This window comes from Corvus moneduloides, chromosome 13 (assembly GCF_009650955.1).
Source record: "Corvus moneduloides isolate bCorMon1 chromosome 13, bCorMon1.pri, whole genome shotgun sequence".
Classification (NCBI taxonomy): domain Eukaryota; kingdom Metazoa; phylum Chordata; class Aves; order Passeriformes; family Corvidae; genus Corvus; species Corvus moneduloides.
Window position 1 is genome coordinate 20109992 of NC_045488.1, and position 26538 is coordinate 20136529.

Genomic DNA, 26538 nt, shown 5'->3' on the forward strand with positions numbered 1-26538 from the left:
GATGTGTTTATTTACTATGGAGAGAAGTGTGTGGTCAGCTCTGGTTATGTGGCTTAACCCATGCCAGCGCAGCAGACAAGTCATCCTAAACAGCCAGAACTGAGGAACTGTGTGTTCCTTCCTCATCCTCAGCAGCTGTGACCTACCAGCAGCCTCAATCTGAGCCTTTATTTGCAGAAAAAGTGCTTTTGGAGCCATCCTAACTCCTGTGTTCCTCCTCCTGTGGTGCCTCGATAGCGTGGTCCATGATCTTCACTTCCCTTGGGCATCATCAGTGATGGGTTTCCATATGTCACCTGTGCCCCTTCCTTCTGTAAGCACAAACAGGGTGTCTCATAAGAACTCCAAGGTCCAGCCTGTGCTTCCAGAGTAGGCAGGTGATTTTGATCCCTTTCATTGCAGCTGCTTTTGATCTGGAGAGTCGTGTGACACTTGATAAATGTTGGTATTCCAGGTAAATGGCACTCGTTGAGCAAGAGGAGGTGAGCACAGGGGTGCAGGTAACATGTCTGGAAGAGAGATTGGCTTTAGCAGCTTCCCAGCAGATTGACTGGCAAGCAATTTACGGCTCCAAATTAAACAGGAATTGCTTTCAAAGCCATCTCATGATCATGCGGTCGCTGATAAGTCTGGTTGTGCATCCAACCCACGGGATAGCCCGGGGCCTGTTTCTAAAAGCAGTTTTGAGGCATGACATCACTCAGGAAGTCACTGTGGAGGGTTTAGGGAGCCAAGTGCTCTCCTCTGATCTCAGAAGAAAGTGGACAGGTGGTTTGCACATGCTGGGAGGGAAACCAGTCTTCAGTGGAGTGCCTTCCCTGGCTGCTGAGAAATGAAAGCCAGGCCGTGCCTAACCCAAACCACTTGGGCTGGTTGGGATCCTGCTGGTTTGTGCTCACTGGTGACACTTTTAAGTGCAGGGATGTCTGAGCAGGTGTTGGTCTGGAAACAGCTGTCTGGGTTCAGTGAGATGCTTGATCCCAAAGTACCAAAAGCCTGCATCTGTCACCATGTGAGCATATCCCTCCTAAAGTGTCCATAACAAACAGAGCTGTCACTTTATCTCTTGGGTTTTTCAAAGCTACGTGGGAATTTCTAGGGTTTTCCAGAGAGGTTGGGCAGGATTAATGATGTGTTGTACATCCCGGAAGTGGCTATTGAGTTTTGGTAGTTCCTGTCAGCTGGTGATTTTTTCCCCTACCTGCAAACAAGAGGGTTTTGGTGGATGGTGCCTGAGATGTAAAGAGAAGAAAGGTGGACGAGAGGATATCGCCTGGATATTCAATCTTCTCACTAACAATCCTTGAATGGAATGCTTAAGAAAGCAGCTCCTGGAGCATTTAGCCAGGGGTTTTACTTTGCTGTGATTCATCCCTGCTTATAATAGTGGTCTGTGTCAAAATGCTGATTTAATGGGGCCAGGAAGGAATTTGGGAAGTGCTCAGATGAGGCAGGGAGGTGAGGTTCCTCCGAGGATCTGGGTCCAGGCTTTGAGCTGGCTGAACAAACAGCTTTACATCCTTTATTTTTTAATTTCCATGCAGCACTTGAGATTTGCCTTTCCTCCAAATCAAGGCTTTAAGGCAAAGGGCTGCCTTGTTGTCAGACCTCAGAAGTGGCTGGCGCCTGAGGCCACGTTTAAGCCACCGTCTCCTTCAGCATCCTCATGACCTGGTGCAGCCTGGAGTCTCCTCCTGTTCTTTTCCTCCTGTCTGAGATAACTTGGGGGGGCGGGGGGGTTGCAGCCCCCACATCATTCCTTCGATTGCTTCTATTTCGTGTGATGATTTCTGCAAGGCTGATAAAAAATTTAGAATTTAAAAACCCCATCAAACCACCACCAACCCACCAAGCCAAAAATATCGTGCTTGGATGCTGCCCATGAGAGGCTTCATGTCCCCCAGACACCACTGAAAGTCTCCTCAGCTCTGGAAATGACTTGCCCTGATGTGTAGTTTGGTCAAGTATCCATTTCTGTCCCTCCAAGAGGGGATTTTGGCTCCTCTCCTCATTCCCTTCAGCCCTTCTGAAGCCAGGTGAGAATTTCTGGAGACCACAGCAGTTCTGCTCCATGGCAGAAAGGACCCAGTCGGGTGACTGATTTGTGATCAGGTCCCAGAGAGTGATTCTGGGTCGACCCATCAGTCCAACTGGGGCTGACATCCATCTTTGTGGCAAATAATGAGTTTATTGTGAATTAGATTTGCTTTTTCTTTCCCTAATGGAATGATTGTCTAAATTCGAGGAGACAGAGTTGGCACCAGAGCTCATGGCCTCGTATCCTTCAGACCACCAAAGGTATCTAGTGGTATCTGTAGACTCAAGGTTTCTGTATGGAAGAGCTGGAAGCTGTTAGTGTCCTGCTGATAATTTGTTCTTTTTGTGAATATTTGATCTTTGAGAGGTGCTTTAGTGGCCCATGGCTTCATGTGCTGTCTGGCACGAGGGACTCATCCCATGGGAGCGAATGAACAGTGGAGAGAGAAAAGCAGCAGCTCTTTTTCCACCAAAGGGTTGTTTTAAGATGTATTTTTGTCACAGAACCGTGGTTTTGATCCCTTCCTAACGGTGTTTGGTGTTTCAGGGATGCCTACGCAGTTGGCTGGAATGGCCGCATGGGGATGAGGCACAACAGGCTCGCCAGCCCCGGCGCCTTCCTGGACAAAGATGGGATATTCGTCAACACTACCAACAGCAAACTGCTGGAGAGGGCCCACGGCATCCTCATGTCAGTACCCAGGAGGGGATCTGGGCCTTACTCCTGGAGCACAATGAGCAGCATGGGGAGTTAGGGGAATGTGAACAGCCAGGATATAAAACTCTCAGGGTGCCAAGTAGACTTGGAGGTGTTTCCCAGTTGGGTCAAAGCAGTGTTTGACACGTCTGATTTAACTCTTCTCCTTCATTGAGAATGACAGACAAAGGGAAGAAAGAGAAGGGACAAACCTGCTGGTCACACCAGTCTGAAGATACAGCAGCAGTGTAATGCAGTCACACTTCTAGCATGATATCAAAGTTTCCATTATACATTGTCTGGGCAGATGATGTTGATGATTCACACTGCAGCCTCCTCAGAAGGTTCAGGGAGCACCCCAGGGTGACTGGAATGAACATGGGGTTTGGAAAGCAGGCAGCTGGTCAATCATTTTGTGACACGGCTTCTTCGCTCTTCCCAGGTTCCCTGCATCCCATCATTCCCAGTGCAACCATTGCCATTAACTGGATACATTCCTCTCAGTCTGCAATATGCAGGGACAGCCCCATTTCAGTGCTGGCTGTGGGCAGCAGCTGCTCAGGGGGATTTGAGGGGCTGGTTTCATAAACTCCTCCGTTCCACAATTGCACTGTGCATTAACCTGAGCCGTTTATTATCTCCCCAGGCGAAATAAGAACTTCAAAGCCAAACCCAGTCTCCCAAAGGTGAGTGAGAAGCAGATTTTCCCCCTGGTGGGCCTGTGGGTTAAGGCTGTAGCACAGTGATGCAATGCTGCTGGATATGAAGAAGACCATTGTGTCTACACCAAGACCTTGGTCAACTCAGCTTTGTTCAGGGCTCTTTAACTCCTATAAACCCAAAGGATTTCAGCCCTGATTTCTGCTGGAAGAGAGAGATATGAGCACTTGCATCCTCCTTGGAGCTGCTCTGGCTCCTTTTTCCCCTCCTTCTGGGAAGAGGTATTTACATGCTGGTGAAATTTAGTAATTAGATCTCTAAACTAAAATGAACAGGTGAATGATGCAGGAGAGCTGGTGTCTGATAGACAACAACCTTGTTACTGTCCCTCCATCTTGGCTGCATTTATTGTATTTTAAGAGATGCCACGAGATCTGTTGTTCCTAAAAGAATAATGCTTTTTGTGGTCCTCGCTAGTGCTGTGTCTGTGGTCGGGAACAGAGCACCAGGAGGAGCAAACATTGTTTTTACTACTCTCCATGTCCATCTTGCATCTGGAGAGGCACTGATGCAATTAATCAATGAACGGCTCATTAACAGTGAGGAGAATCATGGAATCATGGAATTGTTTGTGTTGAAAGGGTCATCCAGTTCTACCCCTGCCACGGGCAGGAACAACTTCCTCTGTCCCAGGCTGCTCCAGGTCCCATCCAACCTGGCCTTGGGCACTGCCAGGGATCCAGGAGCAGCCACAGCTTCTCTGGGCACCCTGTGCCAGGGCCTCCCCACCCTCACAGGGAAGCCATCCCTCAGTGTTCCCTCTTGAGATTACGTCACCTAAAGAAGCCCTGTGAGGGTAAAGGAGGGATATAGCAGATGGTGTGATGATAACATCTGGATTTTCTCTGGATTCTCTCTTTTTCTGTAGCACTTGCTGGATGTGAAGTCCCTCAAGCACCTCACGAACCTGACGTTGCACGACCGCATCACCAAATCTCTCCTCCACCTCCATAAGAAGAAAAAACCACCCAGCATCAGTGCCCAGTTCCAGGTGAGCCCTTTCCTTTGATGGAGAGAGGGGAATCACCTGCTCCAGGCACAGTCCTGCCCCATCCCCAGCAGCATTTAGGCTGTGAATCCTACTGAGGGCTTGAGGGAGCTGGGAGATGCTGCAGGTGTTGAAAGGGTGCAAGTGGAGAGAAATAAGAGTGAGGATGGCTGTCGTGGGGGATGACATGGCAGAGCAAGGTGGGACCTGAGGATGAGCTGCAGAGGGAGGTGTTGGTGCATCCCTGTCCTCTGGTACCTCACATTCCAAGCCATTGCATTGTGGTGCTTTCTCCCCCAAATCCAGAAACCCCAAAATCCCCAAATCACGCTTTTTGCAGTCCTTTATCCAGCATAATCTGTGCTGAGTCAGAATGGGAATTTTAATAGGGACAGAAAGGTCAGAATCCTGCTGCATTTTCTCCAGGCAGGCAGAGGAATTCGGAGGAGGGATCTATCTTGTGTTGTCAGTGCTGTGTGCCAGTCTGCAGTCCCTGGGGTTTGCTGCAGGGAAAATAATCTTCCAAGGACTTGGCAGTGCTGGGCTCACAGTTGGACTCAATGATCTTTAAAGGTCTTTTCCAACCTGAGTGAGTCTGTGATTGTTCTGTATGTGCATCACGGCTTGGAAACTGCTACAAGACATGTGCACGAGCAGGTGGTAATAATAGAAAGCAAATTTTCACGTAAAATTTGGGTTCTAAGCAAGTCTGGGTTGGTTTTGACTTGTAATTTTGACTGCTTTGGAGTTTTTTGGAGATGTGGTTTATATTTAGAAATTCTCCATGTGTAGGTGTGGGTAAGATTAAAAATATGTATGCACACACACATATATATATCTCTATAATTTGCAGAATGCACATCTGTATATTTATATATTTAGCCTTGTCTGATCTAATGGTATTCTGGTCAAAATTCAATCCTGCAGAGTTTAATTCATATCCGTGGAGGAGTTGAAACAGGGATATCTTGGAGTGAAAGGCCTTCTCAAAACCTATTTATGCTCCCAGCAAAACTCTGGAAAGCCCTAGGGGGGCACAGTTGATATTTTTTGGTATATTTTCGCAGCACATTCAAATCAAAGAGCCCTCATTTCATGGAGCACTTGTTAAGGAGAAGCATTTTGAGGGACAAAGCAGCAGCATTGCTTTTATAATCAGGAGCAAACTAATAAAATTGTGGTGCATGGAACTGGGTCACGGGCAGGAAACACAAATGTTTCCTATCATGGTTTTTTTGAGGATAAATGCTGCTTTGTGGCTAATGCCTCAACACCGGGCTTGCAGCTGCTCCGTCTCCTATGGATTTCCACTATCCCTATACTTAGGGTAATCTGTAGGGGAAATAGCTGCCTCGGAGCGTGTGCCAGGAGCAGGGATGGCTTTCACAACGGAAAACTCAGCCATCCCTACCTAAAACTGTAGAGCTTCCCTTTAAGCCACATGCAGGTGGTGCCCTGGAGACAGGGATGGAACGGTTCCTGAAAGGCCAAGTACAGGTGGTGAAGGAGTGGGTGGCTGGAAAGTTTTGCTGGCAGAGGGACAAAGGAGACGGGTACGGGGTTAATCCGGCGACCTCGCGCGTCCTTTGTGGATTCCCGAGGGCCAGATGGCAGAGGGTGCCTGGCCCATCTGCCACACACAGGATGGCGCTGAGGGAGAGGAAATGTCCCCTCCTATGGGTCCGGCACATCCCATTCCCATCATTTCCAGCACTGGGAGCACTCTGCTTGCTGGGCTTTCAGTGAAGGGGTTGTGTCCCTTGAGTACCCCCTTTGCCTCCCACCAGCCTGGTTGGGCACAGTGGGATGCTGCAGCATCGCTGATGATTGAAAGCTCCCAATAGGCTGCTTTTGTGAAAAAAAGAGTAGTTTCAGATTTGAAGAAAACCAGGAGCGTGCCAGCAGAGGTCTGCCACGTCATGGCATTCCTGCTGCTCCCTGGGACAGGAACAGGGATATTTGCATGAAGTTAATGTACATAACACAGCTGCATCACATGTGCCTGGGTTCCATCCCTTGCTCCTTCCAAAATCCTGAATGTGAATGAATTTTTCTAAACATGAAAGGCTTCCCAATAAAGATGTCTTTGAAATTATCAGAAGGAAAAAAAGGCTTCCTGTGAGCAGATCTGTGGGCAAAACGCTTCTTTGTAATACCACGCCAGTTTATTAACTCCTGTATTCCAAAATTTATAACTCTGCTTATAGTGAATGTGGCAGAATATCCTTTACACGACTGAGTTTTAAACTCTATTAAAATCAGGACTAATCAACTCTGGAGCATGTTACCAATGCCACGTTTGTGATGTGCTCAGCAATTTGAGATGCCCAAAGTATTTATAGGACACAACAAAAAAAACGTGGCTGAGGAGCCTGGCCAGCACCAAGGACTCAGCACACTCTGGTATTCAGCCTGGTTTTATTCCAAGAGCTTGTGATTCATCCCAAAAAGTCAAAGGTTTGCAAGGTGAAGGGATAACTCAGCATTGAGATCCCACTGGAGCAGCTGGCTGTAAAGTGATGCTAATGTAAATTCATTGTTATGGGAGAGGCTTTTAATGGTGATGAATAAATAAGGAGAAATAGAAAAATGGAACCAGGAAATCCCTTGGTTCTCAGTGAGCCTTCAGTCAGGAACGTGCCAACATTGGAGCTCTTCTCTAGAAACAACCTCTGAAGTGTTCAGGGTTGCAGGCTTCAGAAATTATTGTGAATTCCCAATTTTCCTTTGGCAAAACTGTCATTTAAAAAAAATTATCTTTAGGTCAACAGTAACATTTTGACGATTAAAAATCAGGAATAGATCCTGCCTGGAGTCACTTTTGGTAAAGGCAAATTTGATTTGTGTCTAAAAAACATTAGTGGTTGTTTGGTGCCAGGTGTAAATTCTTGTCTTGGAGCTCTCATTCATGGCTAGAAGAGGCTTGTGGTATGGAGTGGGATGGGAGTTTGGGCTCCAGGGGAGCCAGAGATCTGAAAATCCAGCCCAGCAATTATATTCATCTTTGGTTTCTTTGTTGGGGGCAAAGACAAAATCAGCCAAGTTGCTTGTGCTAAAACACTCATTTGGGGAAATAATTTCACATGTGCCTCATTTACTCATAATTAATTCCAATTTATACTGGTTTATGATCTAAGCATTTGGATTTTCATTACCCACTGTGGTCTCCTCTCCCTTCCCTTTGTCTCCTCTGTTGCAGGCATCCCTCAACAAGCTGATGGAGACCCTTGGCCAAGCAGAGCCGTATTTTGTCAAGTGCATCCGATCCAACGCTGAGAAGGTAAATCCCATCCTGTGAAAGTGGTCCTGCTGGAAATCAGCTTGGGACTCTTCTGTCCGTTTTTGCAGGCAGTTAGACAGGAAACAAAGCCTCAGATGGAGCTGGATGTAGAAGATTTGAGCAAGGGGAAGCATGGATTTATCACTTGGGTGCTGCCCTTGATAGACTGCACTGGCTCTTCTCATATTTGTAGAAACACATATATGCAAATATATTATTTTAATTTATATGAAAAATATATTGGCTTTAATAAATGAATTTGACTGCAAACTTTGAAGCTCTTGACCAGCCATTAGAGAGATTTATTGAACGGTGAATTCACTTGTGCTGGATCTGAGCCCTAAAGCTTCCTTAAAATAAAGTTTCCATAAGTAAAAGCAGATACTTTTAGAATAAACTACATTGATCACACTGACTCATATTTCTTGAATTTGACTTTACATAATTGTGTCGTGGACTGAGGACCCTCAGTTCGAAATGTAGGGATGCTTTGTGGATTAATCCTTCAGAGTTTTACCCAGGCACTTTTGCCTGGGAGATTATTTGGTTGCTCGCAATCTCACCCATTAACTGTACCCTTGGGAGGTCTTATTCAACTCAAATCCAAAAAAATCTTTTTTATGGCTTTATTTATCTAGCTAACTGTTTGAAAGTCTCAGAAGCAAACAGGATTCAATCCCAGTGGGATTAGTGTGGTTCCTGGGGACCCACATTCCCTCCCTCCCGTGCGTGTCATGCAGATGTGCTACGTCTGCTGAACCCTTTACCCGTCCACGCACTTAAAAGCTGCAGTGAAAGGAAATTCTTGCTCATCCTTGGTCTGGTTTTCCCCTTCCAGCTGCCCCTGCGGTTCAGCGACAGCCTGGTGCTGCGGCAGCTGCGCTACACGGGGATGCTGGAGACCGTGCGCATTCGCCAGTCAGGATACAGCTGCAAATACTCCTTCCAGGTTGAGTACAACGGGCTTTGTCTTCCATCACCTTTAGCATCCTTAGCCCCGTTGTCTGAGTGCTGCTGGCTCGTTTTTTATCAGGGTAGTTAATTTCTAGCTCCTGGAAGGCAGTGGATGTAACAGGCTGTTCTCTGCCTATGAGCCACTCTAGACCTCGAGGAGGGCTGCGAGCCCCCTGCACCATGATTTTTGAACAAAAACCAGTATTTTTTTTTGCAACATGGACTCCCTTTTGGAAAAGAAGTGTCTGATCTGCACGTTCTCTTCTGCATCTGGAATTACTGGGAGTAGTGTTTGCCCTATCGTGTCGGTGTTAGCTGTGTCCCATCAGGAGGGTGGTCGGCATCCTCTGAACCTCTGGAGTTAGCCAGCTTTTCCTGTTTTCTTCTTTTCCATGTGTTTGCCAGGTTTTGTGCACATGTCAATCCTTTCATGCTTTGCTGGTGCCGATTGGCTTCCTGCTTGCGGCTGCTTTGGGGCAGACGTCGTGTCCTGCACAGCAGCTGTTTAGAAAAAGAAAAATGCTCAATTTTTTTTTTGCCAGGAGCAAGGATCCCAACCTTGCTTGGGAGGATCTCTCCTCTTGTACCTCCTTCACTCTTTGAATCCTCACAGCAGTAACGGCTGGAGCATCTCAGAGATGTTTTGCAGATGTTGGTATTCGCTTTCCGTAGTGGCCCTTGCTGGGGATTTGCAGCGTTTTTTTGCTTGGGATGACTCTGTGGCTCCTGCAGAACCTCTCCTCCCATGCTGAAAAACATTTGAACCTTGCTGGCTCCCTGCTTTGATGTGTTTCCCATCAAACCACAAATGATGGATGAAACTTGGTGTTCCCCAGTGCATAAAATGTTATCTGTTCTTCTGCTCACTCCAGAGATCCCGTTTCATGTGGCCGGTGGAGCAAATCTGTTATTTATGGGAGAAAGAAGCAGCAGGACCCAACTAACCAAATCTTGGTGTTCCTTTTTTTTCCTTCTCAGGATTTTGTGAACCATTTCCATGTCCTTTTGCCACAAGGGATCAGCCCGTCTAAGCACAATATCCACGATTTCTTCCGGAAGATAAAACTTGATCCAGACAATTACCAAGTTGGAAGAACAATGGTAAATGTTCATCCTCAGCTCAGCCTTTAAGACACAAATATAACATTTGCCTGTATTTCTGTCTGGTAAATTAGTATCTATATATGGTTTTAATTAATGAAACTGTTTTTCCTCTGTTTGCCAAAAATCAGTGATTTAAATGAAACTTAAAATATTATTAACATAAAAGAGTAAGGAATAATATTGTTTTGTTATTGGTTGTAATGAGGGAGCCTGAAAAACTCACGTCCTCCAAAAAACTCCGTGTGTGTGTAGACTTAGATCGATACAATGGTTCTCATTTTGCCTCCCCTGAGGGAAAGCAGAGACTCTGTCATTCAGAGCTTAGACAGTCACAGGCTGTTATGAAACTGCTGCAACCTGTTAGAGGTGCCTTCACAAAATTCAGCTCCTCAACTTTCTTGGGAGCATCCAGGACACAGCAACCAGGAGGATTAAATCATTTGACTCGTGGTCTGGGAAGCTTTCCACGCTTGTGGTTTTTTTGGGTTGTTTTGGCCAGGTTTTCATGAAGGAACGGGAGCGGCAGCTTCTGCAGGACCTGCTGCACCAGGAGGTGCTGCGGAGGATCACACTGCTGCAGCGCTGGTTCCGCAGCCTGCTCTGCAGGAGGCAGTTCCTGAGCCTGCGGCACGCGGCCATCAGCATACAGGTGGGCGCTGCTGCTGGATTCCAGAGCAAATTACCGTCCCCAAATCCTACAGACAGGGCCCACGGGTAAAATCAGGTCTCCTTTCCAAGGAAGGAGCTTGCAGTCAGGATTTGACTCCTACTGCCATAACAGGTTGGGAATGGTGGGGAGCTGGAGAGGGTGCGTGAAGGCAGGTGCTATCCCATCTTCACACAACACCCGTTACAAGGAACCCCCTGCTGTGTTCGCAGAGATTTTGGCGTAGCTACCAGAGCAGAAAAAAAGGCAAACCATCCCCAGACCCTCTGGTCCTCAGCAAAGCCGCTGTCGTCCTGCAGACCCACTGGCGAGGCTTCGTGGAGCGGCGGAGGTTCCTGCAGATGCAGTTTGCAGCCCATCTCATCCAGAGCTGCTGGCGGGAGCACGCCAGGCGCCGGCACGCCGCGGCCACCAGCATCCAGGCGGCCTGGCGGGGACACCGCACCCGGCGGGCGTACGCAGCCCGCAGGAGCAGAGCCATGTGCCTGCAGGCGGCGTGCCGGGGGTATTTGGCGCGGCAAAGGTAACGCCGTTGGCCTCGGGTGAAGAGGAGCACGTTTTTTGGGGATGCTCACAGGGGAGGGAGGTGTGAATCAGGGCACTACAGTGACTTGCGCAGGGCAGTGTTCCCTGGTGGCATCCATGACCCTCTCCCGACCTGCCCTGGTCCTTCGTTTGCCCACGCTTTTGAACAATTTAGCTGCACGTCCTGCTCTTGGAATAAGCGGAGCCTATTTCAGGTTGGAGCACGTAGGCAGTGCAAAGCCAAGGCCGTAAATACTCACAAGGGTTTTTTTTTCCTCTTGGCAGCAGCACCAGTTTAAGTAGCCTATTTTTAGCTCAGATTGCCTCATCAATCTGGTTGCTGCGCTGGCTCACAAGGACAAGGGATACTGGAGCCAGCCGCTGTGGAGGGCACAGACTTTCCAGCCATGCCTTTGCACGCTGGCCACGGAAAAAGTCACGATTCACTCTCCAGAGGTGCTGCCTGCAAGGTGTGGAGCATCTTAACGTAGCGTGGAACATTTGGGAGCTGCAAAGAGCTCTTGGTGCCGGGCACAAGTCCCTGCTGGTTGTTCCAGACGCAGCCTGGGCAGGATGGCGAAGATGGAGACGGCAAGGGGGTGTGATAGGTTAAGCTTTTCTGGCTCTGACAGCTTATGAAGGAGCTAGACCAGGGATGGAGGCTGGACCCACTGCCGTCAGCACGAGGGGAGCTTTCAGGTGCGTTGGGGCAGCCCTTGGGTGGTAGCAGAGATGGCAGAGGAGGAGGAGGTTTAAAACCAAATGTGCCTCACCTTGCCTTGCACCAGATGTGCAAGGAGAGTTGCTTGAGATGCTGGTGGTGGTGAGGTGATGGTGGTGGTGGTGATAAGACACCACTGGTGCAGTGCCTTAAAGGGTCCTGAGTGGGCACAGAGCTGAACATCCTGGTTTTCTGCTTTTTTCCAGGTTTAGAGCTTTGAAAGAGCAGCAATTAAAAGAGATGCAGCTGGAGAATGGCCTGGCAGGTAGAGAAGAGGATGGACTGGAAGCAGATGATGTTTTGGAAATTAAGGGCTCTGACCCATCTAAGTGGGAGGACGGCTCATTTGAAGAGCGAGTGAGCGCTGTAGAACAACATAAATCGCTGATGGAGAATAATCGGGTGAATCACATGGACCCACTGGACACTTCCCTGTACAAAAGGCATGAGAGAGCCAGCAGCCAGAGCGGGATGGACACCGAGGAGGAGGTCATCGTGAGAGAGAGGCCCAAGTCGCTGGAGGATCTCAACCAGAAAAAAGTGGTTCGTGCAAAGAGGGAAAGCCGGAGGATGCGGGAACTGGAACAGGCGAAATTCAGCTTGGAGCTGCTCAAGGTGCGCTCCACGGGCGGGCTGTCGCCTTCGGAAGAGCAGCGCTGGTCCACCGAGCTGGTGTCCGAGGCGTTGCATTCCCCTCAGGGAACCCCGGAGAGCGAGAGCTCTCAAGGGAGCTTTGAGTTGTTAAGCTGTGAAGATACCCCAAGTAGTAAACTCGTTTCCTTAGTCTTGGACGAGCACGACACGCAGTCGTTCTCCGTGGACTCCCTGCCCAGCAGTCCCCAGGCCCAGCTGCAGGAGAAGGATGGGAGCAGCGATTTGCCGGGCTGCAGACAGACCCCAGCAGACGCAGAGCTGCCCGATAACCTCACCAGGAAGGAGCGTGGGGTCAGTGACCCCCAGAATGTTATAAAGGCTCACCCAAGAGAAACCCTCCTTTCCAGCAACCTCCCGACTTTTTACGTTCCACCGCAAGACAATGTGAAGGTGAAGCTGGTGGAGAATAACCTGAGGAATAAAGCAGTGGAAAGAGAGGAGCGGACAGTTACATTCTCCGAGGTCAGGAAGGACTCTGAGCCAGACCAGAGCAAAGCCTTAGGAGAAGCAGAGGGAGAGGAGAAACCCTCTACCAAGAGAGAGGAACGTGGGACAGGGACAGCAGCACGGGCCCTTTCTCCAGATTCTGTCATCAAGAGACTGGAAAAGCTCAACGTGGAGAAGGAAGAACGCCAAAAGCAGCTTCAGCTGCAAAATGAGAGGGAGATGATGGAGCAGATCCGCCAGCAGAAGGAAATTCTGGAGAGGCAACGGAAAGCCTTCGAGCAGCAAGGGAGGGTAGAGGCTTTGCAGAGGTTGGAGCAGAGCAGAGTGAAGGACCCTTCCCTCAAACCAGCCAAAAAAGCAGACAGCCGGCCTCAGTCAGTCCTCATCCTGCACCCCCAGAGCAGAGGGGAGCACAGCCCCACCCCAGGCATGGCTCCAACCTCAGCAGTGGACATCAAGGGTCTCACTGTTGGGACCAGGGGAAGCTCTCCAGCCCACAGCGCTCCCAAAGACCGACCTGTCAGCATGTTCGTGGAGCGAAGAGAGGGCCTGGAACCCCGCTGCCATTCCAAACCAGCTCTGGACCCCAAGGACCACCCGGGCAGCCATTTCTCAAGGACGGAGCGCCTCCGGCAACCTCGGATGCCCAACCAGGGCACTGAGGAGACAAGGGCAAGCTCCATGTTCTTCACGCCAAAAGACAATCCCTTCGGCCTCCAGTGAGTAAAGAGATGGTGGGCTTTCTCCTAGGCTTTCTCCATAGGCTTTCTCCATAGCCTGTCTCCATAGGCTGTCTCGTAGGCTTTCTCCATAGGCTGTCTCGTAGTCTTTCTCCATAGGCTGTCTCCATAGGCTCTTTCTTCTGCTAGGGACCTTTTTAGACAAAGGGTTCGGAACGTTGTTTCTGGAGTCTGCACAAACCCCATAGTTAAACAACACATTCTTGATCTTCTAGCAACAAGGAGGCCAGAGGGAAAGGAAAAAGACCTGGAATATGATTTCTCTGTCTCTTATAACATTATATAATCCAGGGGAGATAGTCACAGACATTAGCAGGTGAAGGGAGTCAATGAACAGGCTCAATACTGGTTTTATTTACCCTACATGAATGGTGCTAGGAGTTTATTTCTCAAGGTGAAAGATGATGAATAAGTTTCTTAGGATTTTTGGGTGGTTGGAATAGAAATTACTCGATGAGGAAAAAAATTCCAGGATTTTCCTTGTTTACCATATAATTAATACATCCAGCAAAGCCATGTGGACACTCTGGCCATTGCAGATGAAAAAACACCATCTCTCCAGAGAGAGTTTGGGAGTGAATGCGCTTTGGAGACCATATCACTCACATATGTAATTAACTACACCTGTAATGGGCTTAGCAGTTGCTCAGCTCCATCACGTTGCTTCACCTTGGGCTGGTCCAGGATCTGGAGATGGCAGCAAGGTTTTGAGACAACGTTTGCTCCCACTCTGTTGTGTTTCTTAAAGTGCCTTGCCTAATTTGGGGGTGGTTTTGGCCATGTAGCTTAAAAAGGACATAAACCACCCCCGTCCTAACTCCTGCTGTACCCTTTCCAAGGCAAAAGCTCCCAGTGAATGACTGTTAGTAACTCAAAGTACCTCCAAATGTTGTAGTCTTGTGGGTTTTGTGCCATTTGTGACGAGAGAAGGTTCCTGTTTAAAATTTCTTTTCCTGGTTCATGAGCAACACGAACAAGCAACAGGGAGGAAAAAACATTAAGAATTGCTGTATTTTAATTTCTGCTCTGCAGCAGAATAGTCACATTTGAGAATCCCAAAGTACAAAGGTACAATCCATAACCACCTTGCTGGATAAAGTTGACAGGCAGAATGTTTTCTCTTCTTGTCTTGTGGTATTAAGTCCAATCCTGAAGAATTCCAAGCAATTCCGAAACTCGACGACCTCAGACTTGCAATTTGGTCTTCACTGCTTGGACTGTGTGCTCCCGGGAGCTGGGCTGGCGTGGTGGGAAGGCTTTTGGGAGAGGATGAAAGATCTCTGTTCTGTTGTGTTTCAGCAGAGAGGCAAATCATCAGTGCCTTTCCAAAGGTGAACTAGCACGGAAGCCATTTAAGATGCCGGGGTCTGGCAGAGGCGAGGTGAGTTGTGACTTGTTTATTTTCTCTTTCCGTTGAAAAGGTGGAAAATAACTTATTCTGCCAGTTTTCCCTCAAAAGCTTCAAAGACGTGAACTCTGAAGTGCAAGGGCTGCTAGACATGGATAGGGAAGGGGGATATGATAGCATGGTAACCTCCACACCTTCTCTTAAAATAAAAAGCCCTGTAGGAATAATTTGTAGCAGCTCTGGATAAAAGGATCCTGTGATCCTGATGGCAAACACAGTCCAGCACCGTCTTGTCCTGGTTTGGTTTAACGTCCGTTTGAGTAACACCCATGATTGTCCATTTCCACCGTCCTGTCTTGGTTTTTGTTCTTCCTGGTCCTTTGCTGTTGTCACTAGACATAATACTGCATCCCCTCCGTGGGGTGCGGCGTCACTCAGAGATGTCTTAAGGCTACGTGGCTAGAGTCTCCTTTTTACTTTAAAACCCTTCTTTTCGTTTTGTTTTGTTTTATCCTTTGGTCAAGCAGGTGCCCAGACCGAGCCATAAAAAGAAAGCCCGCATGGCGCGGACGCGCTCCGATTTCTTGACTAGAGGTACTTTTGCTGATGGGGAGGGGGATACGGAGGAAGAGGATTACGATGGCAGTTTTGAGTTCCTTCTCTCCTCTGAGCACCCTCCTCACGCCGAGGCGGTGCCTGCAGCCCGCCTGGGGCAGGCCTGTTACAGTGACTCCGAAATGGTAATTGTGTCCAACGTGGCGGGGAAATGAAACCGAGGGAGCGAGCGGAGCTGCGGGAGCCTTTCTTTGCTAACCTTAGCTGCACTGATCCCTCCACCGCTTCTTTTCCCACTCCCAAGGATGCTGTAGATGGGTAAACTTGGCAAACACAGCATAAACAGAGGCAACACCATGGAATCACAGAATCACAGAATGGTTTGGATTGGAAGGGACTTTAAATCTCATCTAATTCCAAACCCCTACCATGGGCAGAGACACCTTCCACTAGACCAGGGTGCTCAGAGCTCCATCCAAACTCTGTTTCTTGCTCCTGGGTTGATAGATGTCCACCACAGTTCCCACAGTTTCCTGGAGCATTACAACTTGTATTGCACAACTACCTGTTTTGGGGGCTTTAACCTCAATCCTCCCCTTGGAACCTTTTGATCTAAAAATGGTCTACACACATCTGTAACAAAAACGGAAGTAAATATGTCCAAAAAGCAACAGACCACAAAATGATATAAATCGTGCACCTTCATTTACTTCTGATTTTTTATCCTTAGCCACAATATCCGATGATCATTCGGTCCTCAGTTATCAGAGTGATGCTGGCAGACAGCAGCTCAGAGAAAGCAAAACCATGGAAATTGGGCAATGAAAACATAGTGAGGGTGAAATGGTGGGTTTAAAACAAAGACAACCAGCCTGAGTGGTTTTTCCAAGCACAGTGACGAGTATCCCTTGGCAGGTCCGACATGAGCCAGCGCGGTGGAGCTTTTGCATCTCAGGCTTAATCTCCCAGCCACATAAGCTGCTTTTGGAAAATCACAAACCGAGAGGAAGAGGCCAACAGATTCCAACCCGCTCATAATTTTTTTCCTGAGGAGTGTGGAGATGTTCCTGTAGGAGTGTGATTAAACAAGAATCATCTCCTGCTGGGAGAGTTTGGGTGGAGCGTTGGGTAGGGCTGCCATGTTCCTCTCCACCAGCTGCAGTACAGGATGTGGAGCTGAGTATAAAACCAAAGAAAAGCATGAAACCCAAAGCCAGTGATTTATTTTGTGCTGCAGCATTGCTGTGGGTCCAGCAAACATCCCATGCAATCCTGAAAGCTGCTTTTCCTAGAAAAGCAGGTGGTCAAGGAGGGCTTTTCATGACTTTTCTTTAAGCAGCTCTTATTATAAAGGATAATTTTTCCCAGAATAATTTCCTCACTGAAAGAGGGCAGAGATTTACAAATTCCATAAATTTTTAGGCCTGGTCTTGATAAATTTGCTGGGGGGGTTGAGACAGGAATACTCAAAACCTGATTGAAAGTCACATCTCTATGGACTGAGATAACCTGGCTGCAGCTTTGTGCAAATCCCCGCTTGTGGATTGGGAAAGGGAGAATTTTATGTAGCAAAATGGACTTTTTTACACAGAATCATAGGAACATTTAGGTTAGAAAAGATCCCTAAGATTGTTGAGTCGAACCACAAACCCAGCACCGCCTTGCTCACCACCAAACCATGGCACCCTGTGCCATACCTGGAGTGCTTTGCTGTGCTCCTGGAGGCTGCCCACATGCAAAGGGGAATTGTAGCTGTAGAAATCATTCCCTCTGGGGTGTGAAAAGTGCTGTGCTGATGCTTGGCAAGCTCCATCCTTGGGAGCATCCTGGGTCACTGCACTCCTTGGAAGTGCTCTTTGGGACTCTGCTCACCTGGTTTAACAGCTCTCAGTGCATGCGAGTAGCAGTAGGTGCCACCTCTCTCCTGTCTCTGCTGTGTCCCTCTTCTCCTCTGCTCTCCAGCACTGGTTCTAACTGGTGCTCAGGACTTTCACCCCTCATGTGGTTAAGTTCTGCTTTCTAGGCCAATGCTACCCCTGACATCGTGTGCTGCGCGCTACCCTCCATCTGTGTGTCCTGACAACGTGTCCAGTGTTTCCATCTGTATTCTGTATTGCAGGTTTGGGATCAGCCCTTTGGCTTGGGGCTTTTTTGGGTCAGGATCATCACAAGTAGCAAGATTTCGGGACTGTTTATCCGTATTTATTAGCAGAGCCCAGTTGGGTGTTGCAGATGGTGGAGCAGCCTGTGATAAAGCTGGACTGGTGCCTATGGGGGTGGTTTGGGTACAAACACAGGAGGTTGATGTCTGTGCAGACACATTGGTTGTGCCTTGTGATGGTCACATGAAGGCGAGTCCAGCAGCCACCATGTGCGGGCTGGGTCCTGTGCCAGTGAATAGCTCCTTCATGCAGCTCCTGCCTCCAGCTACAACCTTCCAAAACAGCCTCTTCCCATGTCCTGCTCAGCAGCCCAGGCTGCTGGATGGATGAGTGAGAGATCACGTGCAGCCCCATGGAGGTGAGCATGTGATGGGTCACCAGCTGCACCGCCTGGTTTGCCCGTTCTTTTCTTGGCCATCAAGTCACTGATTGTGTTCCCCACCTGGTGAGTAGAGGCCCACTGGAATCCAGTGCTCCCAACCCATGTCCAGGGTATCTCAGAGCATCGAACACCCAGAGCATCTGCAGCCCATGGGGCACCAGTACATGAGGTAGCTGCTGCAGGTACAGTTGACTCCGAGGTTCTTTAAGGATTAAGGGCCTTCTGACAAGACCAAGATTCAAGTTTTTTGGCTGGTGAATAGCCAAGAATTAACCTACTTTGCAGTGAGACACAAGTGGGAGGAGCAGCTCCTGGCTGTGGTCAGCACATGTTAACACCACTTTTGTTTGCCACCTACGCCTGGAGAGCTTTCCTGCAGCAGCTGCATAAGTGGAAAGCCGTGGCTAGAGGAACCACACCAGAAATACCCTCTGCAAACATCCTTAGAGAGAGGGACCTGCATAATGAACCAGTCGTTTTGCTCCACCCTCCACACTAAAGCCATGAACTGACGAAGATGAGTCCAAGTACTTGCCACTGGCTGATCCCAAGCACAGCTGAAGAGCCAGCAGTGAAAGAAGTTCTCTTGTCCTAAGCCATTCAGAGGGAGCTTGAGGAAGTTCTTCCATGCAGCATTCACTGAGCTTCAGGAAGTTTTTCCATGCAGCACACAGCACTGCTGCCTGCTGGGACGAGTCCCTTGGCCATAGTTACCTTATGGGTGGGTGAAACACAGGTTGCTCTGTCAGAGGAAAAATACTTGGTCCCTTCCTCATCCAGGAGACAACTTCAGAGCCCCAGTTATTGCCATTTGCCCTCTTGGTGCTTTGTTGTGTTCCCTAGGAGGGGATTTTCTGGTGCAGATGCTCATTTTGACATCTGAGAAGGTTTCCTGTCCTTTCCCTTCAGAGTTTCCTGGCAGAGAACCTCAGACAGAAGGATCTCATGCAAAAAATGCCTTTTAGTCTTTGTTTATTAAAGCTGGAAACTCAAAAAGTTGAAATTACCCAAGAACAAAACCATGTTGTAGGGGCGAATATTTAACAGATCATTTTTAAAACAAGTAGTAGGTTTGGGCCGGATGGAGTCACTTTTACAGGTTTTGAATTGCTTTTTTCCTGGTGTCCACCCACAATTTCTGTGTGATCATCACCTAAATGTAAGAATGACAGGAACAAAATCTCTTTCATGGTTTAGGCAGTTCCTGACTTTCCCAGTGGTAATTTTGCCTTACATGCTGCCATCTCCTGGTTGGAAAAGAGGTTAGTCAGGGTGAGAAATAAAACACGGAAAATGAGTAAATATGGCAAATGTGCCCCCCTCCCCCTGCCTATTTTTTATAGAATTTTATTTAAAATCTTTTTAATAGAAGTAAAATAAGTGCTTTAAAACATAGAGCATTCAGTTGAGACATTGAGGTGATAGGAAAGCTACAGGAGGTATTTGACCATCAGCTCCCAAATCACAGCTGCAATCAGAAAATAGAACAAAAATTTTTATATTTTTTAAATATGGCAATTCTGCTTCTGGGCTACTTCATGGGATCCTGTTAGGCTGAATTATTGTAAATTCATCCCACCCTTAAAAATTATCCAAGGGCACATTAAATGGTGCCAAAGATGGAGATATTTTCTATTAAAGCTGAAAAATTTCTTCGTTAAAGGGTTCATTTTGGTGTGTCCTTGGCACAAAGACTTTGGTCTTTTTTTCTGTAAAGTGCTCAACAAGAGTTGGAACCTCTGCTGGGACAGATCCAGGTGGTTGAAGGTTCCCTTGGGGAATCACTTCTTTGTGGCTAACAGGACACTCTGGGTGGAGAGCTGGAGTGTCTGGGTGAAGATGGTGGAAGAGCTGTGCAGGCTGAGCAATAAGGACCCGTGGCTTGGTGCAAACTGATTTTCATCACCGACTGCTCAAGGAAAAAGAAAGTTGTACCTGGTTGGAGAGTTGGCAGGGGAAATGCCTCTCTTTATTAGGAGTCATTAAAATATTTCTCTAGGGGCTCACCAGGACTGTAGGTTTTCACTTGTAGGCAAGTAGAAATAAAGATGTAGGAGATGAAATAGCTGATTTTTGATAGGGAAAAAAAATCATCTGATATCCCAAGAGCTGTCTTGTTTTTAAATGCTCCGTGCTTGGAATCGTTACAGACCGTGCAGCGATTCACCTCCGGGGAAGGCCAGGCCAAACTGCACAAAACCATGTCCCAGGGGGAGATTGGGAAGCTGGCGGCCACGCAGAAGAGTCTGACTCCAGATGGGAGGTAGGAATCACGGCTGGAGATGGCAGACATGTCCCTCCCGTGTCCCTCTTGCTCTCCATCACCCTGTTGAGCCACCCAGGCTCCTTTGGAGCTGCCAAGGCCAGCACGAGTTACCCTTCCCACCTTTCCTACATGACTATTTAAATGAGATGTCTGGCTCATGGCACAATTAAGTTTTGGTCACATGGGCCACACGTCCTGTCCCAAACCGCCCAATCCCATCCACGAAACTGAAGTTTCTCACCTTTGCTGAGGTCGAGTAGCCATGTTTCCCTGGCAGAAATTGCGTGGATTCATCTCCTCAAGCACCAGGAAGGTCCAGGAGATTGGGGTAGTTTTGGGTAGAAGGACATTTCCTAGTGAAGGCAGTTCCTCTTTCCATGATTTATTTCCAGGCCTCAAAGAGCCAAGATGAGGTTCTGGGTGAAGGGAAAGCAGGGGGAGAAGAAGACCCCCCGGGAGAAGCTCGCTACCCAGTCTGAGCTGCTGGAGCTGTACGCGGAGCAGGAAGCCCCTGGCAGGGAGGCCATTCCTGGCTTGCAGCTTGGTGAAGGTACGTGGTGGGGGGACACAGGACCAGTTGTAAGGAGAGAGAAACTGGGTTGGGAAATGGGGATGTGTCCATGCTGGTTGATGTCTCTTAATTCATGGATGGTGTCAACCCAGAGCAATGGCAAGCAGGTTAGAGGGTGGGATCCATAATGGATCTCAAGGAATTCCATGTCACTAATCCTTCCAGCCACCATCTGGACATGGACAGATGTTTCCTCTCTTGAGGGAGGAAATAACCAAAGCAGAAATGACATTTAATCTTCCTGTGAGTTCTACACTGTGCTTTTCTCCTCCACAGCTTTATTCCGATGCCCATCTCCCTGTTTCAGTGTCGCAATTATTTTTCATCTGCTCATCAATCTCTTTCCCTCTTCTCATTTATCACCAGCAGAGTTGGGTCCTCATCACCTGACGCCCCCACGGAGTCCTGAGCTGTCGGGCATCTACCGGCGGGAGTTCAAGGAGAACAAGGAACCCTCTCCCAAAGTGAAGCGCAAGCGCAGCGTCAAGATCAGCAACGTGGCTCTGGAGCCCGTGCAGTGGCAGAACGACTCCCTGCAGATCATAACCAGCGCCAGTGACCTGAAGAGCATGGATGAGTTTCTCCTGAAAAAGGTAACTGCTGCCTTCACTGCTCCATAAATCAGCACAGAGATCCAGGAGCAGATGGAGGCAGTGAAGTCAAAATGGTCCTGTGGGCAACTGTAGTCATGCTAATAATTCATCTAAGGGTGCCAGGGCAGGTCTGGGAGTAGTTTCTGGTTTTCATGCAGTAGAAACCACCTGGTGATCATGGTGGAGCAGCTGCTTCTTAGTACTGCTTCATCTCACGCCAGCTCTGCTGCAGCAAAAGGGCCGTGGGTGCCAAAACCCCCTTGTTTTCCCAGATGAATGAACTGGACAACGAGGATAGCAAGAAGGACACGCTGGTGGATGTCGTGTTCAAGAAAGCACTGAAGGAATTCCGACAAAACATCTTCAGTTTTTACTCCTCGGCGTTGGCGGTAAGCAAACAGATGATGGGTGGGACTTCCATTTCCAGGAGAAAAGGGATATTCTGATTGTCCTGGTGGTACAGGTGTTGCCAAGCCCTCCATTGCTGGTCTGCTCATCCCAAAGGATGGATATGCTTCCTTTGCATTCAGTCCCATGATCTAAATTTGGACTAACTCTTCCTCATGAGCCATTGGGTGTAGATTCCTGATCCTCATTACAGCTTTGCTCCCAGCCAAAGTGGAGATGACAGAAAGTCAATAAACTCCAATTTGCCCCCCAAAGTGCCTGGAAACCTTTGTGTTACCTTTGCAAGTGATGGAGATGTCTGATCTTTTTTTCTTCTCTTTATCATACTTGGACTTTCCCCAAGCAGCTGGAAGCTGGTGAGGTTGAAATAATTGTCTGGAGAAGAAAAAGTCTCCAGAAACAGCTGGGCTGTATAAAAATCACTTTTCTTTTTGCTTCTGTTTCCTTAAAAGATGGACGATGGGAAAAGCATCCGCTACAAGGACCTCTACGCCTTATTCGAGCAGATTCTGGAGAAGACCATGAGGCTTGAGCAGAGGGACTGGAGTGAGTCTCCGGTTAAAGTCTGGGTCAATACCTTCAAAGTCTTCCTGGATGAATATATGATAGAGTACAAACCCCTGGACTACACCGCAGGGAAGGTACTTGGCACTTTTCTTAAACTCCCTTGAAGGCTTGGGAACTGTCTTTCTGTGGGGTTGTGCCTCTGTAGACACCTGGGACCCTCTGTTGTCTTCTCTGCTTTAAGCTGAGCTGGACAAGGCAAGGTGTGGCTCACTGGTTGTGTGTCACTGGGCTCAGCCAAGCCCAGATCACATGTGGGCTGAGCGGGGCTTGGCCAACGCCAAGGATTAAATGTTATCTCCAGGTCAAAGCTGCAACCAGCTGTGGATGGTTGGAAAGGCAGCTCCTGGTTCTTCTTCTTTAGTTCTGGGGGGTTTGTTCAAACTTTGAGGGACAGTGAAAGAGATACACCCTCTCACATCTCCTGATCACTTCCCAAGTGACCACACACATCACCATGGGTTGGGTTGCAGGAGAAGGGGCAGTGGCTCAGGTCTAGGTACGGTTCTTAGAGCAGTAAGAGCCTGCACCGTGTCCCAGACCTGATCTCACTTCCTGCTCCATATTGTCTGCAAGGCTGACCACGGGATCTGAGGCCGGGCTTGGGAGATGGTGTCTATTGTGCAAATATCCCATCTCCTGGCTCTTCTGCTCCGAGTCCTGTCCAGCCTCCTCTCCAGGCAGGTTTTCCTCAGAGCAGGCTGAGCATCATGTTCCCCGTGGGTCGCTGCTGGTGGGGTCAGAGCTGGAGCAGCAGCTACTCCCAGCTCCAAGATGAAGATGGAAAGAGCTATCCAGGGAAATTCCAAAAATGGTGTGATCCATAGGAGAGTTATTTAGAGTGACTCTCCTGGGGCTTCAGGTGCACCGGAGAATGGTGCTGGAAGACACTGGACAATGTTAGATATGAGCCCTCTGTACTCTTTACCTGGCAAAATTGCCCGAAAATTGACTTAAATCTCTTTCGTCACCAGGTGCCAAAAACAGAACGAAAAAAGAGAAGGAAAAAGGAAACAGATGTGGTGAGTTAAGCCTGCACATTAAAAAATCAATGTCCTTGGGGCCAGAATGACAATAGACCAGCTTGTGACATGTCCTGGGCTGAGATCTGAGTGTCAGCCCTGAAAGGACATGTTAGAAAGACATTCGAGATGGATCTGCTTTGCTTGATCAAGGATCACTTGGGTTGGCTCTGAAAACACATCCCTCATCAGCCAAAACATAAATGTAATGTCAAGGGTTGTTAGAGAAGGGCTGAAAGCAAAACAAAGTCTTGCTCCGGGTTTCTGCATAAATTTATAGTGTGTGTTTTACATCTCTGGGATCAGACATGTAGGACATTACATCTCCTGTTTTCCTAAGGGATATGATGGTACTAGGGAGGGTGTAGGTGCAGAGCAAAAAAAAGGGGCCACAGATGCATAGGAAACCTTAACGTGAAGAAGTTGACCTGCCAAGCTCAGTCAAAGAGTTTCCAACCTGCTTCCATGATGGTTCAGTTCCCCTATAAGATGGATGTTGGTTTGGGTTGTCTGTGGGGTTGTTGGGCTGAAAAGGAAACAAAAATACCAAATAAAAGCAAGTAAGAGCTGAAGTTGGACAGCTGACTGTGTTCATCTTCCCATTTTGCAGCAGGCTGAGCACCAGCTCCCTTTTCTCACCACCCAACCTTTATCCTCCAGGTGGAAGAGCACAATGGTCACATTTTCAAGGCGACCCAATACAGCATCCCCACGTATTGTGAATATTGTTCCTCCTTGATCTGGATCATGGACAGGGCTTCTGTTTGTAAATGTAAGCACCCTTTCTTTGGTCCTTTTCTTGTGCTTCTATCACAGTGATGAGTTTGGGGATTTTGAAGTGTTCGCTGCTGTTTCCTCCAACCCCACGCTCAAGTAATTTTGATTTTTGCAACACCTGAAGAGCTTTAGGAACTTAGTTCTTAAGGTTTCTGAAGTCAACTAGTAAGTCCACCCTAGCAGTCCTTCCTGGCACAGGTAGAGCTTTGTGTTACACATCCTATCCCATCAGGTTATGTGGCCATCCCATAAGGTCAGACACACTGAAGTGTCACGGTAGGAAGGACAGTAAAGTCAGGTATGGAAATGTGCCCTGAGGATGCCTGTGGGGATCCTGACCTTGACAAACTCATTTGGCTTCGCCTTTTTGACTTTCAGGCATGTAAATTTTTGGGGAGATCAGGAAAATGGAAGAGGGATGGTGGAAAAGGTTGATCCGTCTCTTTTTGGAAAAGCCCAAGAGATGGATCAACCTTTTCCGTCATCCCTCCTCCATTTTTGTGATTAGGTTGGCATCATCAGCCCTGGAGCATTTGAGGCCCAGTGCAGGAAGAATACAAATGAGGTGCCATTTCCAATCTCTGAGGGTATCTGTGTCTGATAGCTCGGAGTCACTCATGGATTATAGTCTGAGTTGATCTGTCGGAGGGGGAGGGTTTAATGTTTCATGGACTTAAATATGGCACCTTTAATTTTGAAGGCTTCATTATTTTTGTTTGAGTGGATCTAATACAGACTTGGCCCCTGGAAACTGTAAATCCAACATGCTTTTGACCTGGTAGTTCTGAGGAGAGCTGCTCAATTCATATGAATTCCTATTTCTCCAGCAATGTGACCTTTGGGATAATTAAACACTCCTTTTCTCCATTGCAGTATGTAAATATGCTTGTCACAAGAAGTGCTGTCTTAAAACCACGACCAAGTGCTCCAAAAAGGTAAATGTCTCTCATTGCTTTGCTTTCATTAAATATCTTGAGGCAGTGATCCCAAGTTTGTATAAAAAGTGTTGGAGGTGCAAAACTTGATAGAATGCTGGCAATAACCCTCCTTTGAGCAGGAGCTTGGACCAGAGATCCCCAGAGGTCTCTCCAGCCGGAGTTTTTTAGGTATTTTGGGAATTACGCAGCGATGAGTCACTGTAGATCTGCCCAGTCATGCAGCAGATATTGCAGTGTCATTCCCTGACTTGTAACCACACGGAATAATAGGAATTTCCCTCACTTTGTAGCTTTTAAGGATTTGGAAATGTGGGGTTATCCTTGGAAATACAGGTTATTTCTCACGCCAACGGTCCCTGCTTGCCACGGCTGTGCGAAGAAGGGCAGGTGGAGGATGTTCACTGCCCTCTTTAGCGGGGAATTAAATATTGTTTACTGGATTTAAGGTTGTGGGGAACAGGGAATGAGTGCAACAGGTCATCCTGGCTAACAATGACTCATCAAGATTTGGTGGGGTTTTTTTAAAATAGCTTATTTTGTGCCCAAAAGAAGGAAATAGAGTCAGGATAATAATGAGTGGAAAGTTTTATCAGCTTCCTGGGAGGCTGTTCAGGGGAGAACAACCTCCATAATACACAGCCCCCAGAAAGCTGCACGAGTCCATTTGTATTTTGAATATATATAGGATTTTTGCTGCGCTCTTTCCCCTTCTGGCACTATTTCTGCAAGAGCTGGGAACACCTTGTAAGAGTTTGTGCTCTAAAATCTGGGAGGTTCATTGAGATCTCTGATTAATTTTTTCAGACATTCTTGGAGCCAACTTCTTTGTTGTGATTTCTCTGCACAAGGAAGTTTTTGTGCTGCACCCAAGGAAGCAAGTTCACTGTGTCTTCATGGGTAGCTTTGCACTGGGCAGTTAGAAGTTCTCTAGGAAGGCTCCAGTTTCTCTGTGCTTGGTGAATTTGTGGTTTCAGGGTTGTTCTCAGTGATAGGGAGCTACAAACCATCAGTCATGAGAAAGAAACAACATGGGGACCTTATGCACATCTGCTCCTAAGGTTTGCAGGATCAATGAAAGACGACATTGAGTGGGAAAAAGAAAAATGCAGGAGGAATTGTAAGGGGAGCCACTGCCTTGCTGAAGGTGGAGTTGCATCTCAGCTTCCTTTGGCTAGGGCTTAGAATTTATGTCAATATTTTATTGGATTCTTTGACTTTTTCCCATCCGGAATCTCCTGCGCAGGACTTTCTCCACATTTCAATTTGCCAGATATCAACTCTCCAGTGAGTGCTTGCAGCTGGCAAAAGGTTCCTTCCTGACAGGTGTAGATGGGTCTTCTCATGTTCTTTTTTTTGGCATCTTGTTTGTTCACTGGTTTTTTGTAACTGTCAATGCTTCAAATTGATCTAAACACCCA

The 26538-nt window shown here is 47.9% G+C and overlaps 1 protein-coding gene across 13 annotated transcripts in view; it reads left to right on the forward strand.

Moving 5' to 3' along the window:
* The window catches only part of MYO9A (myosin IXA), a 175394-nt gene that overhangs the window by 140571 nt on the left and 8285 nt on the right, over positions 1-26538 (forward strand). For 5 of the 13 annotated variants that reach the window (XM_032123312.1, XM_032123311.1, XM_032123317.1 and 2 more), the window contains 19 exons: positions 2585-2728; positions 3381-3420; positions 4323-4445; positions 7642-7722; positions 8561-8671; positions 9655-9777; positions 10280-10429; positions 10660-10970; positions 11900-13513; positions 14834-14915; positions 15407-15622; positions 20132-20244; positions 20640-20797; positions 21185-21411; positions 21684-21800; positions 22272-22460; positions 23358-23405; positions 24066-24177; positions 25056-25117. In XM_032123312.1, the coding sequence (XP_031979203.1) occupies positions 2585-2728; positions 3381-3420; positions 4323-4445; positions 7642-7722; positions 8561-8671; positions 9655-9777; positions 10280-10429; positions 10660-10970; positions 11900-13513; positions 14834-14915; positions 15407-15622; positions 20132-20244; positions 20640-20797; positions 21185-21411; positions 21684-21800; positions 22272-22460; positions 23358-23405; positions 24066-24177; positions 25056-25117 (4021 nt within the window). The remainder of the gene's footprint in view (positions 1-2584; positions 2729-3380; positions 3421-4322; positions 4446-7641; positions 7723-8560; positions 8672-9654; positions 9778-10279; positions 10430-10659; positions 10971-11899; positions 13514-14833; positions 14916-15406; positions 15623-20131; positions 20245-20639; positions 20798-21184; positions 21412-21683; positions 21801-22271; positions 22461-23357; positions 23406-24065; positions 24178-25055; positions 25118-26538) is intronic. The other 8 variants (XM_032123313.1, XM_032123318.1, XM_032123323.1 and 5 more) reach the window with 5 other exon arrangements.